The following is a 21618-nucleotide window of genomic DNA, read 5'->3' as shown; positions in this document are numbered from 1 at the left end:
TTAGCTTTGGTCAGCCAGCTTTAGAAAACTTTGTCCATAGTTGTTATAGTTATACTGTAAGTGTAGTTTAGTGTGTAGCATATATTAAAGTACAGAATAGTGTAGTATAGTTATGTATATATAGTTCTATTAGTACCTGGAAAATTTACTATGAAGAAATCCCCAGGTTTTAAACAGTGTGCCACTTGCAGGGCCGTTATCCCTTTCACAGATGGGCACAAGAGTTGTCTGATTTGTTTGAATGAGGGGCATGTTAGGGTCAAATGCCTTATTTGTACCTCCTTTCCCACCCGGACTAAGAAGCAGAGAGAGACTGTTGCTTGCAGGTTCTCCTCACGAAAGAGGCGATGTGACCTGCCTCTGAGCCGTCTCCCAGTTGTGATCCTGGGGCCTCTGGATTGACTCAGAGTGCTCCTCCAGCTTCTTCTGAGTCCAAAGATAAGTTTGGGAGCAAACATCATGCTTCCCCATTTCTGTCTGGGCTGAAGAGTTCTAAATGTTCAGTATCTCACAAGACCTCTAAATCTAGGTCTTCTCCCAGAAATGCATCTAGTAAATCCTCCAGCACCCCTGGAAGGGGGGAGCACAGAGCGTGGCATAGCCCAGAGGGCTGTGTTCTGAAGAGGACACCGTGATCCTTGGAGCGACACAGGTCGAGAAGCAGAAGTGATATCACCAACAGTCAGCATACCAACCTGTGGAGCTGTTCCGCAAGACAACCAGCAGGAGGCGCTAGCGCGGTGAGTCCCACCCCATCACAGGGTCTGAAAAAACAGATGATACTATGCACATGGTTCAGTGGTAACAGCCGACACATCTGTTGTTTGGACATTCAAATTTTCCCTTTCCTGTACAATTGGCCAATGCAGGCAGCAGCATCAGATGAGTGTTATCATCATCATCGCTTATCTAGGCTCAGAGAATCTTTCACTGGATTTCTCACTGTATCAAACTCTGATACCAGCTTAAAGTCTCTCCTCCATCAAGAATGACAGCTCACTCCACCAGAGCTCAGCTTTCCTGGGCAATGTTCCAACAGCTAATATATGCAAGGCAGCAACATAGTTTTCTGTACTTCTTCTACTGATTATGCCATTGCACAAGCTCTCTCGATGATGCTAGCTTTGGCAAGTCAGTGCTACAGTCTCCGTTTTGGTGATCCAAACTCCCTCCACCTACATTGGAATGTATATGAGCACAGTCAATCAAAGGAAAAAAGAAACAGTTACTTACCTTATAATAACTGTTCTTCAAGACATGTTGTGCACATATACATTCCACGACCCTCCCACCTTTCCTGCTACTTTGGTCATTGCTTACAGTGGTGTTAAGGAGTGGAGAGGGAGGTGGTGGACATGCCTCTTGTATGCCTTCACCTGAGAGCAAGAGGAGAACACCCATATTGCTGGCAAAAGTCTCCGACTTGAGTGCACTGGGCGCACATACACCTACAGTGGATGTTTAGGTACCCAACACGTCTCTAAGAACAACAGTTACTGTAAGGTACGTAACCATTTTTTCTGTCTCTGTCTGTTGATTGGAGAAACTATAACCCCCAAGTGTCTGGACTGGTACAGAAGATCTCAAAAAAAGAACATTAACAGGTAAAGAAAATTTCCCCTTGCATTACAACTACCCCTCTATCTTACCTTCTCCAACACACCCCCAGCTTATCATAGCTTTGGCAAACATAAGTGTGGCTGAAATACTGTGCTGTTGGTTTTAGACACAAGGTATCGTAGAAAAATTGAGCAAAATTGGTTCGGCCTTGTATGTTGTCTGGTTTGTGTATATGTGTTATACAAACATATGAACACTTCCCACACTGTGTGTTCCAATAAAAAATGTTGTGTGTGCGCTAACTCAACAGCTGAACTGGCTTTGTTCAAGCGTGCCTTGTTCTGTATATTGCTCTGAGATCTATAGAACAAACCAAGTCTGAAAAAAATGGGTTCATTGGTTCTTAAGGTAAAAATTGAAAGGTTTTTCATACATGTGTAGAATTTGTGGCAGAGGAAGTCAATTCAGCCTAAGGCTTACAATGTTGGGGTTGAATATGCACAATAGACTTTGCCAGTAGAATTTGTGCTGCGGAGGTTACCAAACAGAAGTGTCAGCTACTGTACTGTGGGGATTTCCCTATGCTTTAGACTAGACTAGAACATTGTGTGGTTATAGTTGGTAAATGTTTACTCTTTAATGGTGACTACTGTAGAGCTAAGGCAGGTTTGGATGTTAGGGCCACTGTGAATATTTTTAGCTTGATCTAAACTCGCAAGAGTTTTTAAAGCCTACCAGACCTTACAAAGACTTCACCATTTCCCAGACTATCTTGTGTCTGAAGAGGGAGACAGAGGGGTAATGGTGCCTCCCCCTTCAAAGCAAGTGACCTAGACAAAGGAGCACATGGCTGAGACAAGAATTCAAGAGTTCTTACCTCTGCCACTTAGTGGCCTTAACTTTTCATTTTTACGTAGCACTTTACAAGTATTGTTTAGCTAGATCTCGCAACATTCTGTAAGAAAATAGCATCTTATTAGATGGGTTAATAGATGGGTTAACTAAAGTAGGGAGGTTGTGATTTCTTCAAGATGATACAGCAAATTGGTATAAGAGCCAGGATTAGAGCATAGCTCTCCTGACTCCCCATTCCACTATATGCCAGTGTTTAATTCACTAGACCACAGACCTCCCTAAACAAGACACTAACATGTCTTTCTGATTCCCCATCTGCAAAATGGGGATAATACCTGCCTGCCTCATCTCTTGACCCAACTAGACTGGGATTCTATTTACCAGTATTCTACTTGTGGATTTGGAGAGGTGAACTCAAAATATACTGCCTTAAAATAGGGGGGAAAGTCGTCAAATTGAAGCCATGAACAGTTAGGAAGTGCCCATGTTCAAGTTTATGAAATGGCCCACTATCCGAAAGGAATATTTTATTTACTTTTCAAACTTTAATTAAGGAGGAAGAAATGAGTTGAAAACATAAACAAGTTTCAAACTGTGATCAAGTTCTGTAGTAAACGTTTTGTTTCCTCTTTGATCTTAACAGCAGCTTTGCAGTCCTCAGAATGTGAATTGCAGAGATTTGGAGGGACGGCATTCAACCCCGCTCCACTTTGCTGCAGGTTATAATCGTGTATCTGTAGTAGAGTATCTGCTGCACCATGGGGCAGATGTGCATGCCAAAGACAAAGGGTAACTTTTCAGTATTGTTTCTTATTAACCAATGCTCCTCACATTCATTGTGGGAGAGAGTTAATAATCTTTTCAGTAATGTTTAGCTTTCTGGTATTACTGGTATCAAAATATTAGACGATACTATTCTAGTTGGGATAACTTTACTTTAATCTCTGCAGCTTTTTCCTCCTCTGGTCTCTTTTTTATTTGTTTGTTCTTTCTGCTTAATAGCAGTTTATCAAATATTTTGGAAGGTCTAAAATTAGCTTTTTAGTTATATGATGTGAAATAGCCAGTGTGAAAGTAGAATGAATTATATTGTAAAAATAGAATGGATTAAAGAAATGCTGTATGTACCTTTAAGCAGAAATAAGGAATGCTGAAATACAGGTGTCAGGAAAAGGAACATTTAAGGCATAAACAATGAGTCCGCTTAAGCTAATGGTGAAACATCAGCCGGAGATCTGTAAAAGTTAGTAAGAAAATTGAATATGTATGTCTAGCCTCGGGTAAACTTGTCAGTTCTGCTTTCTTTGTTCTCTTGTTAAGTTCGCGCCCTTTTTATCTGTATAAAATAAGGTAGTGTGGGTCTTGGATGGTGCTCACATTATCTGGGTGTTATTAGCAGAACGCTGTGCTAATAAAACAGAGTGGTCTGACAAACTGTGAGTCCTGAGTCTAACTTTGACACCAGGATGAACTCTCTTCTCTTCTTCATAGATGGTTTATATTAATGCAGAAAGCTAACTTTTAAAAAGTTAATGATTGGGCTCGATAACTATTATAGCATGTTTTCCCCCTTTTAAATCAAACTATCTGGAAAGGCTAGAAATACTACACAAACTCTTTATTATTTCTAGCCTTTCCGGATAGTTTGATTTAAAAGGGGGAAAACATGTCACAATAGTTAGAGAAACCAATAATCAACTTTTTAAAAGTTAACTTTCTGTATTAATATAAACCATCTATGAAGAAAGAAAAACGCAGAGTTTCAACGTTAGGTTCAGGTCCTAAATGTCCTGAAGTTTTAAGCTCCTTCCAAATGGAATTGAGTACTTTTTTCCCCACAATATTACATGTACAGGGCTTACTAATGCCCAAACGTCACATGTCAGATGGGATTTTAGCCACCCACCAAAAACCCTTTTTGGAAATCTACACTCAAGTGTCCAAAGTCAACATTACGGCAGTGATTCTTGCAACATATGGGTATTGATAGCAATATTGGTATGGCCTGTTTATAGAAAGTATTAATAACAACAATTGGTCGAACATCATCAGTTAGGAACATCATTGGCAAGAGCTGAAGAAAAGCTGTTTTCATTCATTGCCTGGAAAAGCAATGTTCATTTCATGCATCCGAAGAAGTGGGTTGTAGCCCACGAAAGCTTATGCTCTAATAAATTTGTTAGTCTCTAAGGTGCCACAAGTACTCCTGTTCTTTTTGCGGATACAGACTAACACGGATGCTACTCTGAAACCGTTCATTTCATAGGTACCTCAATAGCAGGGCATGTAAAGCTGTGAAATTGGGGATACTAAAAGATGCTGATAGCTTTAGAGGGGGGGAAAGACTGTTTTATCCACTGGAGCTTTGTAAACTTGTATTTGAATTCGACTTTCTGTGACTATTAAAACTTTCTTTCTCTTTAATTAGCGGCTTAGTACCCTTGCATAATGCCTGTTCATATGGACACTATGAGGTGGCCGAGCTATTGGTGAGGCATGGGGCCTCTGTCAATGTGGCAGACCTGTGGAAATTTACCCCGCTGCATGAAGCAGCAGCAAAAGGAAAATATGAAATCTGCAAGCTGCTTTTAAAAGTAAGTCATTTACAATTACCAAATGTGTGTTGTTACATTTAAGATCTGAAAAAAAGATCATTTTATTATTTTTCAGAGAGTTAATTTGAATCCATTTTCATCTTAAATTTTACTGTGATATCTGGCGGTTTCTATATTGAATGTAAAGACGTTTGAAGTGCCTTTCAGAACGTTTTCCACTCCATGCATCTGATGAAGTGGGTTTTAGCCCACGAAAGCTTATGCTCCAATACATCTGTTAGTCTATAAGGTGCCACAGGACTCTTTGTTGCTTTTTACAGATCCAGACTAACACGGCTACCCCTCTGATACTTTCAGAACATGTTTACTTTATTAAAATTCATCAGTACAGATGATTTTTCAAGACAATGTTTTAATTTATTCTGAAATATTCCTCTTAATTCATTCAGTAATGTCAGCTAAATAACATTTGCTTCATACAAACTGAAACAAATGGAATTAGTTTTAAGGATACAAAAAATGAACTTTTACTTCTGGAATAGTTTCTACAATTGAATAAACTTGCATTGGTATTTGTGCAAGTGTACAGAATACAGCAATAATCAAATGTCTTTAGAAAATCTCTTATGTATGAGAAAAGCCCCAAAGGAAATGTAAATTAAGACAGTTTGGAAGAAGCACGATAATCAGCAGGAGTGCTCAAGCTAGCAGCCCTTGCTTTAAACAAAACCTCTTAGTGAGAATGTTTAAAATAAGCTTGACAAAATTGCAAGAAATTAATAGGGAACTTACTCTCACACATTGTTTTCATCATAGGCGTTTATATACTTTTTTAAAGGGTAGGCAGTTGTCAGGCTCTCTTCACCCCTTTTTACATGGTTGCTGCTTAGCCAAGCTATTCCTACTCAACCTTGTTAATTTTTCTGAGGACTTTTGCACTTTGATGGAGGACCACCACAGCAATTTAAAATCCTGCTGCAGTAGAAACCACAAGCCTCACTGAGGTCCCAGGGCTGTGCTTGATGCGGGCCCCTAAAGTGACATCTGATTACAGAAGTTACCTCAAACTCTCAATATCAGTTTTCTTTTATCAGCACTGGAGTGCTCTGCAGCCCAGCTATCGTTCCAGTGGGGGGTTAGCCATTCTTGCACTCAACCTCAAAGGATCCTCAACAAAAGTCAGTTCCTTAATAGACACATCACAGAAGACTTAGAAGCACTCCCTAAAATCCCTAGGAGGTTGAGATTATAATACCTGTTGTAAATCAGACTTTTGCATCCAAGAGCTAAACGTGCTCCACTGACACACCCTTAAAATTTGCACTGTTGGTTTTTAAAACTGTTGGCCCTGGGTACATTTGAGACGATTTCCTTGAACCTTGTACTGGTTGTTATTTGTGCTCATAGCCCACTTGCTATGAAGGGTTTCTGCTGCTCTGACTGGCAATAATGCCTTTGTTTTGGTGTGCTGCGGAATTTGCACCCTCCTGAAATCTGCCTTACTTTGTTCCACTACACTTGAATTTAAAAAAATTAAAAATAAAGCTGTTTTTTCAAATGGATTTTTGGGATGCGTGCTGTTGGCCTTATCTCATGTGACCTTCTCTTCCATTACCTTGCTTTGAACTGCATCCTCTCCTTTGCTTCTCTGTGCTTGTAGGCGAAGAGGACTATCTTTGTGTTCCTTAATTTTTGTCTGTTTCTCAGTAGCCATGCCAATAGCATTCTCCCTGTCTGTTTATATATGGCCCTGTCAGCATATATCTGAGCCAATGGATGTGTGTTTTGTTGTCCTCCAGAAGGAGAAAAGTTCCACTTTGAAACCTTTCACATTAGGGATATAGAGCTGTAATTTTCAGAAGACTGCAATAGACATTTTAAACAAGTGCCACAGAGAACACTCTCTCCAAAAGCTGCCTGGATGCATTAGAGCCAATCTCTGCCCGCTTCTTCAATTCACATCCTTACTCTATACTCCTGTCTAATATAGAGACAGCCTTGGAAGCAGCACAATGGTAAACTTCCCCCCCAAATTGCCCACCTTAGCTAATAGCAGGGCTGCTTCGCTGGTGCTAACAACTGTTAAACTGCTCTGAACATTGCTATACAACAGTGGGTAATATGTTGGCAGTTGCCAGCACCTTGTGTATTGCAGCTCTCCCACTGTTATGACACCGCAGGAACTGCACCATTGTTAGCAATGGTGGGAAAGTTAAGGGGAGAAAGTAATGTGGAGAGCTAACCTTTGGTAAAAACGTTCCCTACTGTAGATTCGCATTCTTCTCCTGAATCTCAGCTTTGCTACATTGTTGCCATTAACAATGGTGCAACTCACGAAGTTGTAGTGATGCAATACATTCCTATGGGCCATCCTGTTCTGAGTGCTCCATTGCACTGCAACAACATTCAGCACTCCTCCATCCTTTCCAGGACCAGTACACTGGGTACCTATTCTGCAAGGCCCAGAGGCAGAGGTTTGTGTGTTAGAGAGACTGTACTAAAAGCTTTTAAATGTGGATTGTAGAAATCAGCATTTTGTATTGTATAAAAATATATACTTAAGTTTTGGAACAAGAAAGCCTTTATGTGGCAGTGCAGCAGCTTATAAAGCACAAAACTCAGAAGCTGCAGTAGCTCAAAACAGAATTATCAGGGTATAGGAGGAAACCTGCACAACCTACAGAGTGGATTGCCAAAGGGGTTACAGGAGCATTGTCAGATTGTACAGAAGTGCCTTTACAACACCAGTGCTTTTAGATTGTGCTAGCATTGCAACTGTGAAGAATGACCACATGCAGAATACAGCTGGGATCAGGGCCGGCTTTAGGCCGATTCCCCGTGCCTAAAAGGGCCCCGAAGAAGAGCGCCTATCTTTTTAATTTTTACTCACCCAGCGGTGGTCCGGGTCTTCGGCGGCACTTCGGCGGTGGGTCCTTCACTCACTCCGGGTCTTTGGCGGCGGGTCCTTCAGTGCCATGGAAGACCCGGAGCGAGTGAAGGACCCGCCGCCGAAGTGCCGCCAAAGACCCGGACCGCCGCCGGGTATTCGAATCAGGCATTGCACTACCTAAAGCCAGCCCTGGCTGGGATGAGCCTTGCTCCAAGCAATTGCCTTTACAATGATGCAGTGCCAAAACTTGTGAACCATAGCAAGCTGTGTAGTGTATGGATGCAAGAGGTTACAAGTGCAGTGTACGTTTAAAGCACCACAGTCCTCTAGTATAGACAAGGCTCTTCAGACCTGTAAGGTTGCTTTGTAGATTAGCAGTTTGGGTTTAGCTTTCATAATGTATATTCTGTTCAGTGGGTATCCACTAAAGTACATGGCTGTTAATTCATGAAAATGGGTTGCCAAAATCTCACTAGCTTTGAGAGCATTTACAGTGCTATGCTGCAGAATGCAGTCCATGAACTGACATACCTAAGTATTGCACTCATGTATTTGTGGCAATAACATGTAGAGTTGTTATTTGTAGCATGGAGCAGATCCAACAAAAAAGAACAGAGATGGTAACACTCCTCTAGATCTGGTGAAAGAAGGAGACACAGATATACAGGACTTGCTGCGGGGAGACGCTGCCTTGCTAGATGCTGCCAAAAAGGGTTGTCTGGCAAGAGTGCAGAAGCTGTGTACACCAGATAATATCAATTGCAGAGACACCCAAGGAAGAAATTCAACACCATTACATCTTGCAGGTAAGCAATTTACCAGAGCTTCTAGACTCTCTTATCACAGTTATGCAACATAATCAACAAAAACCAGAGCTTGTTATAAGGAACTGACATAGTAATAGTTTCACAGCGAATTGCCTTGGTTACTATGCCAGCTCTCTAGACATATTACAGGAAGAAAGTAGCTTGCAAAAGAGGTGCTATTGAACTCTAAAAATCAAATAGTTTTAGCTTTCCCACCTTCCCAGTTTTTCTGTTAGTTCTACTGATGCTCTATTTTTTTTCCTCTTTTTGTAGCCGGCTATAATAACCTGGAAGTAGCTGAATACCTTCTAGAGCATGGTGCTGACGTTAATGCTCAAGACAAAGGAGGACTAATCCCCTTACATAATGCAGCATCCTATGGGGTAAGTATAAGCATTTATACTTGTGATTTACAGTGCTAAGCTTCTAGTAATTTTGTAATATTTTTAGTACATAAAGTAGGGGGAAGTCTTTCAAGTGGTTGCATCTAAAGCAAAGTATTGCGACAGACTGACTTATCTGGAACGAAGTTTGGTCTCCGTAGCCATGAGAGAATTATTGGTCCACGTCACTGCTATATCATACTCCCACAGGTCTCGGTGGCTTTCATACAAAAGCCCAACATTTGACTAGGAGGGGGATGCAGTTAGTACTACGGTGTACAGGGTCCTTACAGAAATTTTGGAATACCATTGAAACAGTAGTTAAGACAACCAAAACATTTGTAGCAAGTTGGCATAATGTTTGGCACCTCTTGTTTTTAACCAAAGAAATCTCTCCAGCAGTTGTACAAATAGGCAAAGATTCAGATGGTGATTAAGAGTTTGAGTGGGAAGGAAGAGAGAGCAGTGTCTGTGGATCAAGCACAAGTTCATTGTGGAGCAGCATTATTAGGACGAGTAGTCTGTTAGTGATCTCCCTTCCTTCCCACCCTCACAAAGCAGTATTAACATACAGAGAATCAAGCATCTTTATGTGCAATATCTGCACAGATGTAAGATGGACCTTTTCCTAAAACACTACATGCCACTTTACCTTGTGGGTGAGTTCTATTACAAGCAATTGCGTGAAATCCGTTCTTGACAGAATCCCAGGTAGATGAAAGACTACATACATGACACTAAGTTAATGCCAGATTTGTTTGCCTCTTCCCGTTGTGTTTTCCTCTACTTCCTCCCATTATTGTAAATGCAATTTCAGCAACTAGAACACTGACAAAAATAACCGCACTGGAGATCAGAGGGGAAATGGCTTGAATGCGGTAATTGAGTCCAAAATTGTTTTGACATTTATACCAAAATGCAAGTTAACAAATTGCATATATTTAATTGTGTTGTTGTGATGCTGTATTTTATGCCTGTTTGTCAGTGGTTATTTCAGATACTGTACCAGATATGTTGCAATACCTGGGTATGATGGGAAGGATTAACCATGGAATGCAAGTCTCTAATCTGATTCTTCCTTTTGTTAGGGATCATTTGAAGTCGTTAACATTATTTGAATATTTTTTAAGTCTTATGCTGCAGGTGTATTTTCAAACTTTAGTAAACTAGCTCTTTTCCATCTTTGCAGAACAATCCATCACAGCTCAGTACATTTTCTATGTCTTCGAGGTCAATCCTTTGCTTTTAATATATACATTTTATATAGTTAAATTACAGATTATTTATCACATTTGTTAGCCTTGCGTTTCATTTACTGTGTTTTGTCACAGCTGTATAGGATAGTTCTTTTAAATTCTTAAGAACTGAGCAGTACTTAATCCTTGCTGTTTATTGCTCCCTCAGACATTCTGTGAGCAAATTTAACAAGTTTGGTTTTCCCAATTGCCAAACAGTAAATCTTACATAAAGAAAGCAGAAGGAAAAAAGGATATCAGAGACAGACCTGGTTTTTTATATGCCTTTGACATCTCTTGCCTCTGCCATTTACAGATGTCCACAGTCTCTGATTTAGTGTTGTATTAGAAAACTTGGTTTTAGAAGTGGGATACAAGGGAGAAAAGTGCCGGCCTACCACAGTTACACAAAGATGTTTCATTTTCAGTCAGTATAAAATATTTATCTAGCCAAAAAGGTCTGATAATCATGGAAGGAGAACTGGGAACTACTATCTCCATGTTTTTCAGGGAGTGGAAGTGAGTGGCAAGATGCTTTGTCAAAAGTCTAATGACCTTGAAGTAAAATGAACAAAAATTGGGAGAGAGGGTCTTAGAGTGCATTGAACTGACCATGGATTCCAAATGGATTCCAAATGAAAATAAATGTTGTGATTTCTGTCTTATTCTTAATGCAGAGGACTATACGTTTACCCTTAGCTAACACCCATAATTTCAGCATCAAATGTTTTAATCTGCTGAAAGAGAAATTGGAGGGTATTTGGAATAGAAAATTGCCAATAATTGTTTCACACTAATAATCACTTTAAGAAATCATAATTCCAATCTAATTCAGTGTCACTTTTTCTGTGAGGTTAATGAGAGTTGTGTTTAATGTTTTCATCAGCTTTTAAAAAAAAATTATATGTTCTCCTTATTGTATATTAGCCATCAGCACCTCTTAATCTCAGTGATATGGCATAGATTAGCTGTGAAGGGAGGAATACTTTTGTTGTTGCTCCTGAATTTTTATCTAATGTATTCAACGTTTTGTAATTCCTTCGTTAAAAATTGGTTTTCCTTTAGTTCCCCCATCTTAATGTTGGATATACCCTGCTTATTTACCATATAATTAGGTAGTGTCTTTTATACCATGTGGCAGAAAAGTATGGGAAATACCAATTGCTCTGAAAGTTCAGAAGGGGAGAAGTGAGATTAGCAATCTTTTAAAACAATATTTCTTTAGCGATAAAGTCAAGCCTTTTTGCGAGAGGTTGGTAGCTACTTTAAAAAAAACAGTAGGGAAAGATGAAATCTGTCAGTGTCATGAATCTTTGGGTTTGGGTCTGTGCTGACTATTTCAAACAAGTTTTCATACTTCAATCTGCTATTTTTTTCGCTGAGCGTACTGCTTTTGCCTTTATGCAATGATAAACCAGTTAGTAAAAACACTCATAGGAAGGTGATACAGGGAGTAATTTTTCCCTATAATTTGTTTCCTTTTCTTCTTTTTTAATTTGGATGATGATTTTAAATGGTTTGTAGTTGTAAGGGTGGGTACAAAAGCAAATTACATATCTGTTAAAATGCCCCATCCGTAGCCTATGGAAATAAATGTAGCTGAGGGAAACTACCAGCATAAGTTTTGTTAAAAGTATGTTTTGTAGCTCATTGTACCAAATAATGAAATAAATGCTCAAGGGCCAGGTTTTCAAAAGGGTTCATTACCCAGCAGCTGCAACTGAATCCGACCACTTATTTAGGTGCCCAAATGGGAGCACTTCTTAAAATGTGGCCCAAGTCACTAAGATGCAATAACTGACACTATATAAACGACAATAGTTAGAACACAGAAAATAATATTGATATTCTGTAGATCTTTAACCGTTTGTTTTCTAACATTGGGTGTAAGTCAATGAACTGCTAAGCAGAACAAAAACAGCGTATGAAACGTGTTCCTTTATCCCTGTTTATACATATTTAAAATCTACATCAGGCCATATTAGCTACAGCAATCTGAAGAAAGATGGTACTTGTTCTGCTTGTCAGTATCTGGAATGTTCTTCCTGCTCCCAGGGACTTCATAGTGGTATCTGAGCTCCAGAAATAAAAAGAACAGTTCAGGAGTAAACACACTAACTTTCCTCAGCAAAGTCCCAGCCCTATAAACACTTACACACTGGACGTCACACACAGTAAAGCACATTTGTAAATATGTGCAGGATCAGGGTCTGAAAGTATAAAGAATTCTTCTTAGAATAAGATAATACAAATCTGAAACTCCACATAATCATCTCTTTCTGTAACATCAAGCAAAGAAAATCACCTAATCTCATTATTCTGGAGCTGAACTGCTTAATAGCTTATATACAGTATAGCTAAACCACATGATTAAATGCAATCCAAAACAACTCGCACAACTGATTCCCTTGAGAGAACTGGGAAGTTGGGGTTTCCTTGGCACTTCCCTATTTAGAGAAATGTAGTTTATTCAGCTAACAAAATATGGCCTTGTGCTGCCTTATGCAGCTTTGAAATTGCAAAGCTGAGCTCGGGAAGAGGAAAGCATGTCCATCGTTGTTTCTATGCCCACAGCTGATGGGAACGATTTTCAGTCTGACTGGAGGGAAAGTTGTTGTGACGTAGGCAGGTGAGTGGTGGAGGTGGGTGTAAATAAAGGGAGGGGGAATGAAGAGGATCTCTGAATATCCATATTATCTCTACATAAAAGAAATGGAGATGTGGCTTAACAATATCGCATTGTATGGCTTCTACATTGCTGTACCCTGTAGCAGCTACTCTATACTTTAATGATAAAAGTATTGTGGTTTTTTTTCAGCATGTGGATATAGCAGCGCTCTTGATTAAATACAGCACATGTGTAAATGCAACGGATAAATGGGCATTCACACCGTTGCATGAAGCAGCACAAAAAGGAAGAACACAGCTATGTGCTCTGCTACTAGCTCATGGAGCAGATCCAACCATGAAGAACCAAGAGGGTCAAACACCTTTGGACCTGGCAACGGTAAGTTCATATTGCAAAGCATCAGAAACTGTTATAAAGAATTGACTTTATATATTAAATGACACTCAGTGCTTCCACTGTGCCAGTGGTCCTCAGCCTTCTCCAGCCTGGGATTTGGGAAGGGTAAGGTGGCCAGGACTTCTTGACGTCCATGCACAACCCCTCTGTTGGCGGCAAGCCCATGCACAACACGTAGGATGAGATTCTGGTATCTCTTAGTTAAGGTTTAAAGTACCAGTTTCATTCCCAGCACTTTAATTTTCCCTAACTGAACCTATCCACCTGAAATGTTACAGATGTGAGCTTTAGCCAGCACACACTTTATTACTTGAATCCTTTCAGAGAAATAGATGAGACTTTGAGGAAGTATGAGTGTTCCAAAAAAGGTATTCTCAGTTCTTAAATAATTACTCAACCAATTTTATGGCACAACGTAACTCCAAAAGAATGTGGCTAGAATGACCCAGAACCTCCAAACTTGTTGTTAGCTGTAGGTCTTCTTGAATACGTGTCTGACTAGTTGGGTTTTGTTAGTGGCAGGATTAGTTAAAAATAGTTTCCACATATCTTATAGGGCACACAGAGTTTATAAATTCCAGGTGACTCCATTACCGATGGTTGCTATGTGGGTAGTGGCACACAGAGAACTGTATAATAGACTAGTTTGGAATAGAGGGGGGAGGGAGTAGGAGAGTTTGAGCCACAGTCAGGGGTGAGGAGGCTGGTCTGGGGAAGAAAACAGACTCATGGAGTGGTCTAGACACCATTCCCCAAATAAATCCACTTTACATGTTCCCCCTGCACCTCCACACATGTTCCTGTCCAGTAATCCTGGAAAAAATCATGGAGCAGGTCCTCAAGGAATCAATTCTGAAGCACTTAGAGGAGAGGAAAGTGATCAGGAACAGTCAGCATGGATTCACCAAGGGCAAGTCATGCCTGACTAACCTAATTGCCTTCTATGAGGAGATAACTGGGTCTGTGGATGAGGGGAAAGCAGTGGATGTGTTATTCCTTGACTTTAGCAAAGCTTTTGATACGGTCTACCACAGTATTCTTGCCGGCAAGTTAAAGTAGTATGGGCTGGATGAATGGACTGTAAGGTGGATAGAAAGCTGGCTAAATCGTTGGGCTCAACGGATAGTGATCAATGGCTCCATGTATAGTTGGCAGCCGGTTTCAAGCGGAGTGCCCCAAGGGTCAGTCCTGGGGCCAGTTTTGTTCAGTATCTTCATTAATGATCCGGAAGATGGCGTGGACTGCACACTCAGCAAGTTTGCAGATGACACTAAACTGGGAGGAGTGTTAGATACGCTGGAGGGTAGGGATAGGATACAGAGGGACCTAGAAAAATTAGAGGATTGGGCCAAAAGAAACCTGATGAGGTTCAACAAGGACATGTGCAGATTGCTGCACTTAGGACGGGAGAATCCCATGCACTGCTACAGACTAGGGACTGAATGGCTAGGTAGCAGTTCTGCAGAAAAGGACCTAGGGGTTACAGTGGACGAGAAGCTGGATATGAGTCGACAGTGTGCCCTTGTTGCCAAGAAGGCTAATGGCATTTTGGGCTGTATAAGTAGGGGCATTGCCAGCAGATCGAGGGACGTGATCGTTCCCCTCTATTCGACATTGGTGAGGCCTCATCTGGAGTCCTGTGTCCAGTTTTGGGCCCCACACTACAAGAAGGTTGTGGAAAAATTGGAGAGTCCAGCGGAGGACAACAAAAATGATTAGGGGGCTGGAGCACATGACTTATGAGGAAAGGCTGAGGGAACTGGGATTGTTTTTTCTGCAGAAGAGAAGAATGAGGGGGGATTTGATAGCTGCTTTCAACTACCTGAAAGGGGGTTCCAAAGAGGATGGATCTAGACTGTTCTCAGTGATAGCAGATGACAGAACAAGGAGTAATGGTCTCAAAATGCAGTGGGGGAGGTTTCAGTTGGATATTAGGAAAAACTTTTTCACTAGGAGGGTGGTGAAGCACTGGAATGGGTTACCTAGGGAGGTGGTGGAATCTCCTTCCTTAGAGGTTTTTAAGGTCAGGCTTGACAAAGCCCTGGCTGGTATGATTTAGTTGGGGATTGCTTTGAGCAGGGGGTTGGACTAGATGACCTCCTGAGGTCCCTTCCAACCCTGATATTCTGTGATTCTATGAACAGTGATTCTGAAAGGGACTTTAGGGATCATTGTGGAAGCCAGCAGACCATCAGTTCCCATTGCAATCTTATGGCTAAGAGGGCTAATGCAGTGCTTGGATTTATAAACAGGAGAGCATCAAGTCAGAGTAAGGAGGTGCTCTTACCTTTGTACACAGCAATAGTGAGGCTATTACTGGATATTGTGTCCAGTGTTACTGTCCACATTTTTAAAAAAATGTTGAAAAATTGGAGAGGGTTCAGAAAAGAGCTACAAGAAGAATTTGAGGTCTGGACAGCCTGACTTACAGTGAGAGACTTAACTGAACTTCTTAAGTTTCTCCAAGAGAAGGTCAAGAGGTGACTTGACCATACTCTTCAAGTATCCACATGGGGAAGAGATTTCTGATAGTAGAGGTCTCCCCAATTTAGCAGACAAGGGCATAATGACATCCAATGGCTGCAAGCTGAAGCTAGACAAATTCAGACAATAAATAAGGTGCACGCGTTTTTAAAAGTGAGGTAAATTAACTTTTGGAACAGCTTACCAAAGGAAACGGTAGATTCCTCATCTTTCGAAGTCTTTACAGTCAAGATTGGACATCTTCCTATGGGTTTATCTAAAGGAACATTTAGTTTGCATCAAGTTAAAAGTTCCCCCGTGTGCTCTAATCTCTTCCTGTTTCAAACCAGGAACTTTTAGTGCACAGCAGCAGGGTCTACGCACACTTAATGCACAGCAAGTTAGTGCAGGATAGACTTACACTTCAGCTTGCTGCAAACTGTGGCTATGTCTACACTTGGAGCTACTGGTGTGATTCCCAGCTCGTGCAGACACACTCACACTAACTCATATCCAGCTAACACTCTAAAAATAGTAGTGTAGCCACAGTTGTGCAGCAGCGGTGAGCAATGACAAGGGCTAGCCATCCCAAGTACGTACCTGTGGGATCTCAACAGGTTTTTACTTGGGACTGCTAGTGTGTGCTAGCCTGCTGTGCACTGAATGTCCATGTGGACCCTGTTGCTGTGTACTAAAAATTTTGTAGGGTGCTTTGATTTATGCTGCTTTGAAATGGGAGTATATTAAAGCACACTAGTGAACTTTTAGTGAGTGGCCACAGGCTCCATGTGGACAATTGCTGCGAACTAAGGCTATGTCTACACTACAGCCTATGTTTGCATAACTTATGGTGCTCAGGGGTGTGAATAAACCACCCCGCTGAGCGACATAAGTTACACCAACAACTACCAGCATGGGCAGCGCTATGTTGGCGTGATACACTCTACAGCCGACAGCTACCACCGCTCACGGGGGCTGGCGTAGTTAAGCTGTCTGGAGAGCTCTCTCCCGTCGATTTAGAGCGGCTATATTAGAGAGCTTACAGCAGCGCCACTGCAAGCTCTCTAATGTTTAATGGATAAGACGGAGACTGTATGGGCAATAATTACACTGCATAAAAGAACTACTAGAGCCTCCCCCGAGATAGTGCTTGGGGTGTGCTATAGACCGCCGGGATCTAACCTGGAGGCGGACAGAGAACTACTTAATATTTTTAGGGAAGTAAAAACTGATAAGAACTGTGTCATCATGGGGGACTTTAACTTCCCAGAAATAGATTGGGTAACAAATGCTAGTAACAATAATAGGGCTCAGATGTTCTTAGACGTGCTAGCAGATGAATTCCTTCATCAAGTAGTAACTGAACCGACGAGGGGGGATGCCATTTTAGATTTAGTGCTGGTGAGTAGTGAGGACCTCGTTGAAGAATTGGTTGTAGGGGACAACCTTGGCTCAAGTGACCATGAGCTAATTCGCTTTAAACTAAATGGAAGGATTAACAGAAATGATACTGTAACTAAGGTTTACAATTTCAAAAAGGCCAACTTTAATAAATTAAGGCAACTACTTAGGGAAGTGGATTGGGCTAACATACTTAGGGATCTAAAGGCAAATGACGCCTGGGATTATTTCAAACAGAAATTGCATGAGATGTCTGAGGCCTGTATCCCGAGAAAGGGAAAACGATTAGTAGGCAGGAGATTTAGACCTAGTTGGATGAGCGGGAGTCTTAAAGGGGCGATTAAGAAAAAACAGAAAGTGTACAGAGAATGGAAGAAGGGAGGGATCAGCAAGGAAACCTACCTTAGTGAGTTTAGAGCATGTAGGGATGCGGTGAGAAAGGCCAAAAGTCGTGTAGAGTTGGACCTTGCAAGGGGAATTAAATCCAACAGTAAGAGGTTTTATAGCCATATAAATAGGAAGAAAACAAAGAAAGAGGAAGTGGGACCGCTGAAGAATGCGGATGGAGTGGAAATTAAGAATAATCTAGGCATGGCACAATATCTAAATGAATATTTTGCTTCGGTCTTTAATAAGGCTAATGAAGGGTTTAGGAATAGAGGGAGTAGGACAGAGGGGAATAGAGGAGGGGGGATAGACATTACAGTATCAGAGGTGGAAGCCAAACTTGAACAACTAAACGGGACTAAATCGGGCGGACCGGATGATCTTCATCCTAGAATATTGAAGGAACTGGCGCGAGAAATTGCGAGCTCCTTGGCGACAATTTTTAATGAATCTGTAAACTCGGGGGTGGTACCGTTGGACTGGAGAATAGCTAATGTGGTTCCTATTTTCAAGAAGGGGGAAAAAAGTGACCCGGGTAACTACAGGCCTGTTAGTTTAACTTCTGTAGTATGTAAGATCTTGGAAAAAATTTTGAAGGAGAAAGTAGTTAAGGACCTTGAGGTGAATGGCAATTGGGACAAATTACAACATGGGTTTACGAAAGGCAGGTCGTGCCAAACCAACCTGATCTCCTTCTTTGAGAAAGTAACAGACCTTCTAGATAAAGGAAATGCGGTGGATCTAATATACCTCGATTTTAGTAAAGCGTTTGATACGGTACCGCATGAGGAATTATTGGTTAAATTGGATAAGATGGGGATCGATAGGAAAATCCAGAGGTGGATAAGGAACTGGTTAAAGGGGAGACTGCAGCGGGTAGTACTGAAAGGTGAACTGTCAGATTGGAGGGAGGTCACCAGTGGGGTTCCTCAAGGTTCAGTTCTGGGTCCGATTTTATTTAATCTATTCATTACTGACCTCGGAACCCAATGTAGGAGTGGGCTGATAAAGTTTGCGGATGACACAAAGTTGGGAGGCATTGCCAACTCGGAGAAGGATCGGGATATTCTGCAGGGAGACTTGGATGACCTTGTAAATTGGAGTAATAGTAATAGGATGAGATTTAATAGTGAGAAGTGTAAGGTGATGCATTTAGGGATGACTAATAAGAATTTCAGTTATAAGCTAGGGACGCATAGGTTAGAAGTGACTGAGGAGGAGAAGGACCTCGGAGTCCTGGTTGATCGCAGGATGACTATGAGTCGGCAATGCGACGTGGCTGTGAAAAAAGCTAATGCGATCTTGGGATGCATAAGGCGAGGTATTTCTAGTAGGGACAGGGAGGTGCTGCTTCCGTTATACAAGGCGCTGGTGAGACCTCACTTGGAGTACTGTGTGCAGTTCTGGTCTCCTATGTTTAAAAGGGATGAACTGAAACTGGAACGGGTACAGAGAAGGGCAACTAGGATGATCCGAGGAACGGAAAACCTTTCCTATGAAAGGAGACTCGAGGAGCTTGGCTTGTTTAGCCTAACCAAAAGAAGGCTGAGGGGGGATATGATTGCTCTCTTTAAATATATCAAAGGGATAAATACCAGGGAGGGAGAGGAATTATTTCAGCTCAGTGCTAATGTGGACACGAGAACGAATGGATATAAACTGGCCGTGGGGAAATTTAGGCTTGAAATTAGACGAAGGTTTCTAACCGTCAGAGGGGTGAAATTTTGGAACAGCCTTCCGAGGGAAACGGTGGGGGCGAAAGACCTCTCTGGCTTCAAGATTAGGCTAGATAAATTTATGGAGGGAATGGTTTGATGGGATTACGTGATTCTAATCAATTAGGCAATAACGGCCATCGCTGGTAAAATGAGGGTCTGGCTAGAGATTCTTGCCTGTATGCTCGGGGTTCTGCTGATCGCCATATTTGGGGTCGGGAAGGAATTTTCCTCCAGGGTAGATTGGCAGTGGCCCTGGAGGTTTTTCGCCTTCCTCCGCAGCATAGGGCAGGGGTCGCAAGCTGGAAGATTCTCTGCGACTTGAAGTCTTTAGATCACGATCTGGAGACTTCAACAGCAGAGTTAAGGGAAAATGGGGGGGTCAGCTTTTGTGGCCTGCATCATGCGGGGGGTCAGACTAGATGACCATATTGGTCCCTTCTGACCTTAAAGTCTATGAGTCTATGAGTCTATGAGTTTAGACAAGCCCTAAAATAGGTGCTCTAGCTCAACCAGCGGTTACAGGATCGAAGAAGGAATTACATGGTGGAATTGTCTGATCTGCTATGCAGGTCTGATGAAATTATTATAATGGTCTTTTCCGGCCTTAAAATCTATAAAATCACCCTGCCGCGAGGAAAAAAATTAATTAACTCTCTAATATATAATAGAAAATAGACCTGGTCTTAAAAAGTTCTGTTAAGTGTGTGCAATTTTTGTATTTTTCTTAGATTTAATCCTGTAATAGTTTTTCTTCAAAATGAATTACCTATGTTATGAGATTGTTGGGAGTTTTATTTAGATGGGGGCCAGGGATAAGGTTATCCACTGAATGTATTTTTTTCCTTCTTTTGTAAATGAATAGATGGTGATTTTAATGACAATAAGGCCCTATGTGAATGTCCTTTCTGTCTTTCAGGCTGATGATATCAGAGCTTTGCTGATAGATGCAATGCCTCCAGAAGCCTTGCCTACCTGTTTTAAACCTCAGGCAACTGTAGTTAGTGCCTCTCTAATCTCACCAGCATCTACTCCCTCCTGTCTCTCTGCTGCCAGCAGCATAGATAACCTTACAGGGCCTCTGGCAGAACTTGCAGTGGGAGGAGCATCAAATGCTGGGGATGGAGCAGCAGGAACAGAAAGGAAAGAAGGAGAAGGTAATTTTTCCGCTGGGTAAGACTCCGTTGCTTTCTATACAATAAGAAGGTGCTTAGCATTACATTCTGCCTTACTTGATTCTGAAGATGTTGAATATAAAAATACTCCCATCTCAAAGGAAATGTGAATTGCTCTATTTCTCCTGTTTTCTGCCTCTGCTCTTTGGCTGACTGTTCCTCTTAGTTATCGTTTTGTTCATGATTAGCTCAGAATCCAAAGGCAAGGGTCACTGACTAAATGCACAGATTTCCGCTGTTGCTGCTGGATAAAAATTCTAATGGGTATCATTTTGATTTGGGGAAACATGATGGCTGAGATGGGGGGGGTTGTTAAAGTTTTAATCCTTTGATTAATATTTGAAATACATGCTGTCTATCAGCATCTGAAAGATTGTATAACAAAAATGCACCTGTCTTCATCTGTATTCCTGTGTAACTTGCCGTCCAGTTTTACTGAAATCAGATGTTGCTGTTTTAAGTGGTGGTTTTTCATGTGCGTTTAACATTCAGTTTTTACTGAGCTTTTGTACGGTCTGAGGTAGGTTATTTGGCTGAGGACTATAGAGAGCTGTGTTTTGAAACTGAGGACAAGCTGACATTATGCTGGATGTTGGATATCTTCTACATTGATCTGTTTCTTTCATTATAGTCACTGGTCTTGACATGAATATCAGCCAGTTCCTGAAAAGCCTTGGGCTTGAACACCTGCGGGATATCTTTGAAACAGAACAGGTAATGAGTGAGCCTCATGTATGGCGCACTTGTATGTTCATTTATAGTGAATGCAATATATACTCAAGCAAATTTTGATTGCATCTGTTGTTTTCTAACTTTTTTAAAATGACTGTTTAACATCTGTGAAAAACAAAAATAACAAAGAAAACTACAAATGAGTCCTCTAGTACCTTAAAGTGAGGTTCTACTCAGAAAAAGATTGAATCATAGAATGTCAGGGTTGGAACAAATGGCATCATAGTTATTTGAGTCTGGTATCAAGTTTGCTCAGTTTACAAGTAAAATAATATTTTTTTTCCTAACTATCAGCTCTGCAAATTCATCCCAGGATCTGAGTCACGATTGGTCCTTTGATCTTGAGCATCATTACCAATAAAGGTTTTGCAGGACAAATTAGACCCTGAGCTACATGTGTCCTTCCCCATTCATAAACCTGTTAAAGGTTTTTTTT

General features: G+C 41.2%; 1 protein-coding gene across 1 annotated transcript in view; it reads left to right on the top strand.

The window, feature by feature from the left end:
- TNKS (tankyrase) overlaps positions 1 to 21618 on the top strand; it is a 339823-nt gene that overhangs the window by 288715 nt on the left and 29490 nt on the right. The window contains exons 14-20 of the mRNA XM_026657642.2: positions 3059 to 3204; positions 4844 to 5009; positions 8447 to 8666; positions 8940 to 9049; positions 13103 to 13291; positions 20195 to 20432; positions 21082 to 21164. Of these exons, the coding sequence (XP_026513427.1) occupies positions 3059 to 3204; positions 4844 to 5009; positions 8447 to 8666; positions 8940 to 9049; positions 13103 to 13291; positions 20195 to 20432; positions 21082 to 21164 (1152 nt within the window). The remainder of the gene's footprint in view (positions 1 to 3058; positions 3205 to 4843; positions 5010 to 8446; positions 8667 to 8939; positions 9050 to 13102; positions 13292 to 20194; positions 20433 to 21081; positions 21165 to 21618) is intronic.

Source organism: Terrapene carolina, unplaced genomic scaffold (assembly GCF_002925995.2).
Source record: "Terrapene carolina triunguis isolate 2854851 unplaced genomic scaffold, T_m_triunguis-2.0 Scaffold258, whole genome shotgun sequence".
In the NCBI taxonomy this organism is placed as follows: Eukaryota; Metazoa; Chordata; order Testudines; family Emydidae; genus Terrapene; species Terrapene triunguis.
This window is presented reverse-complemented; position numbering and strand designations above follow the sequence as displayed.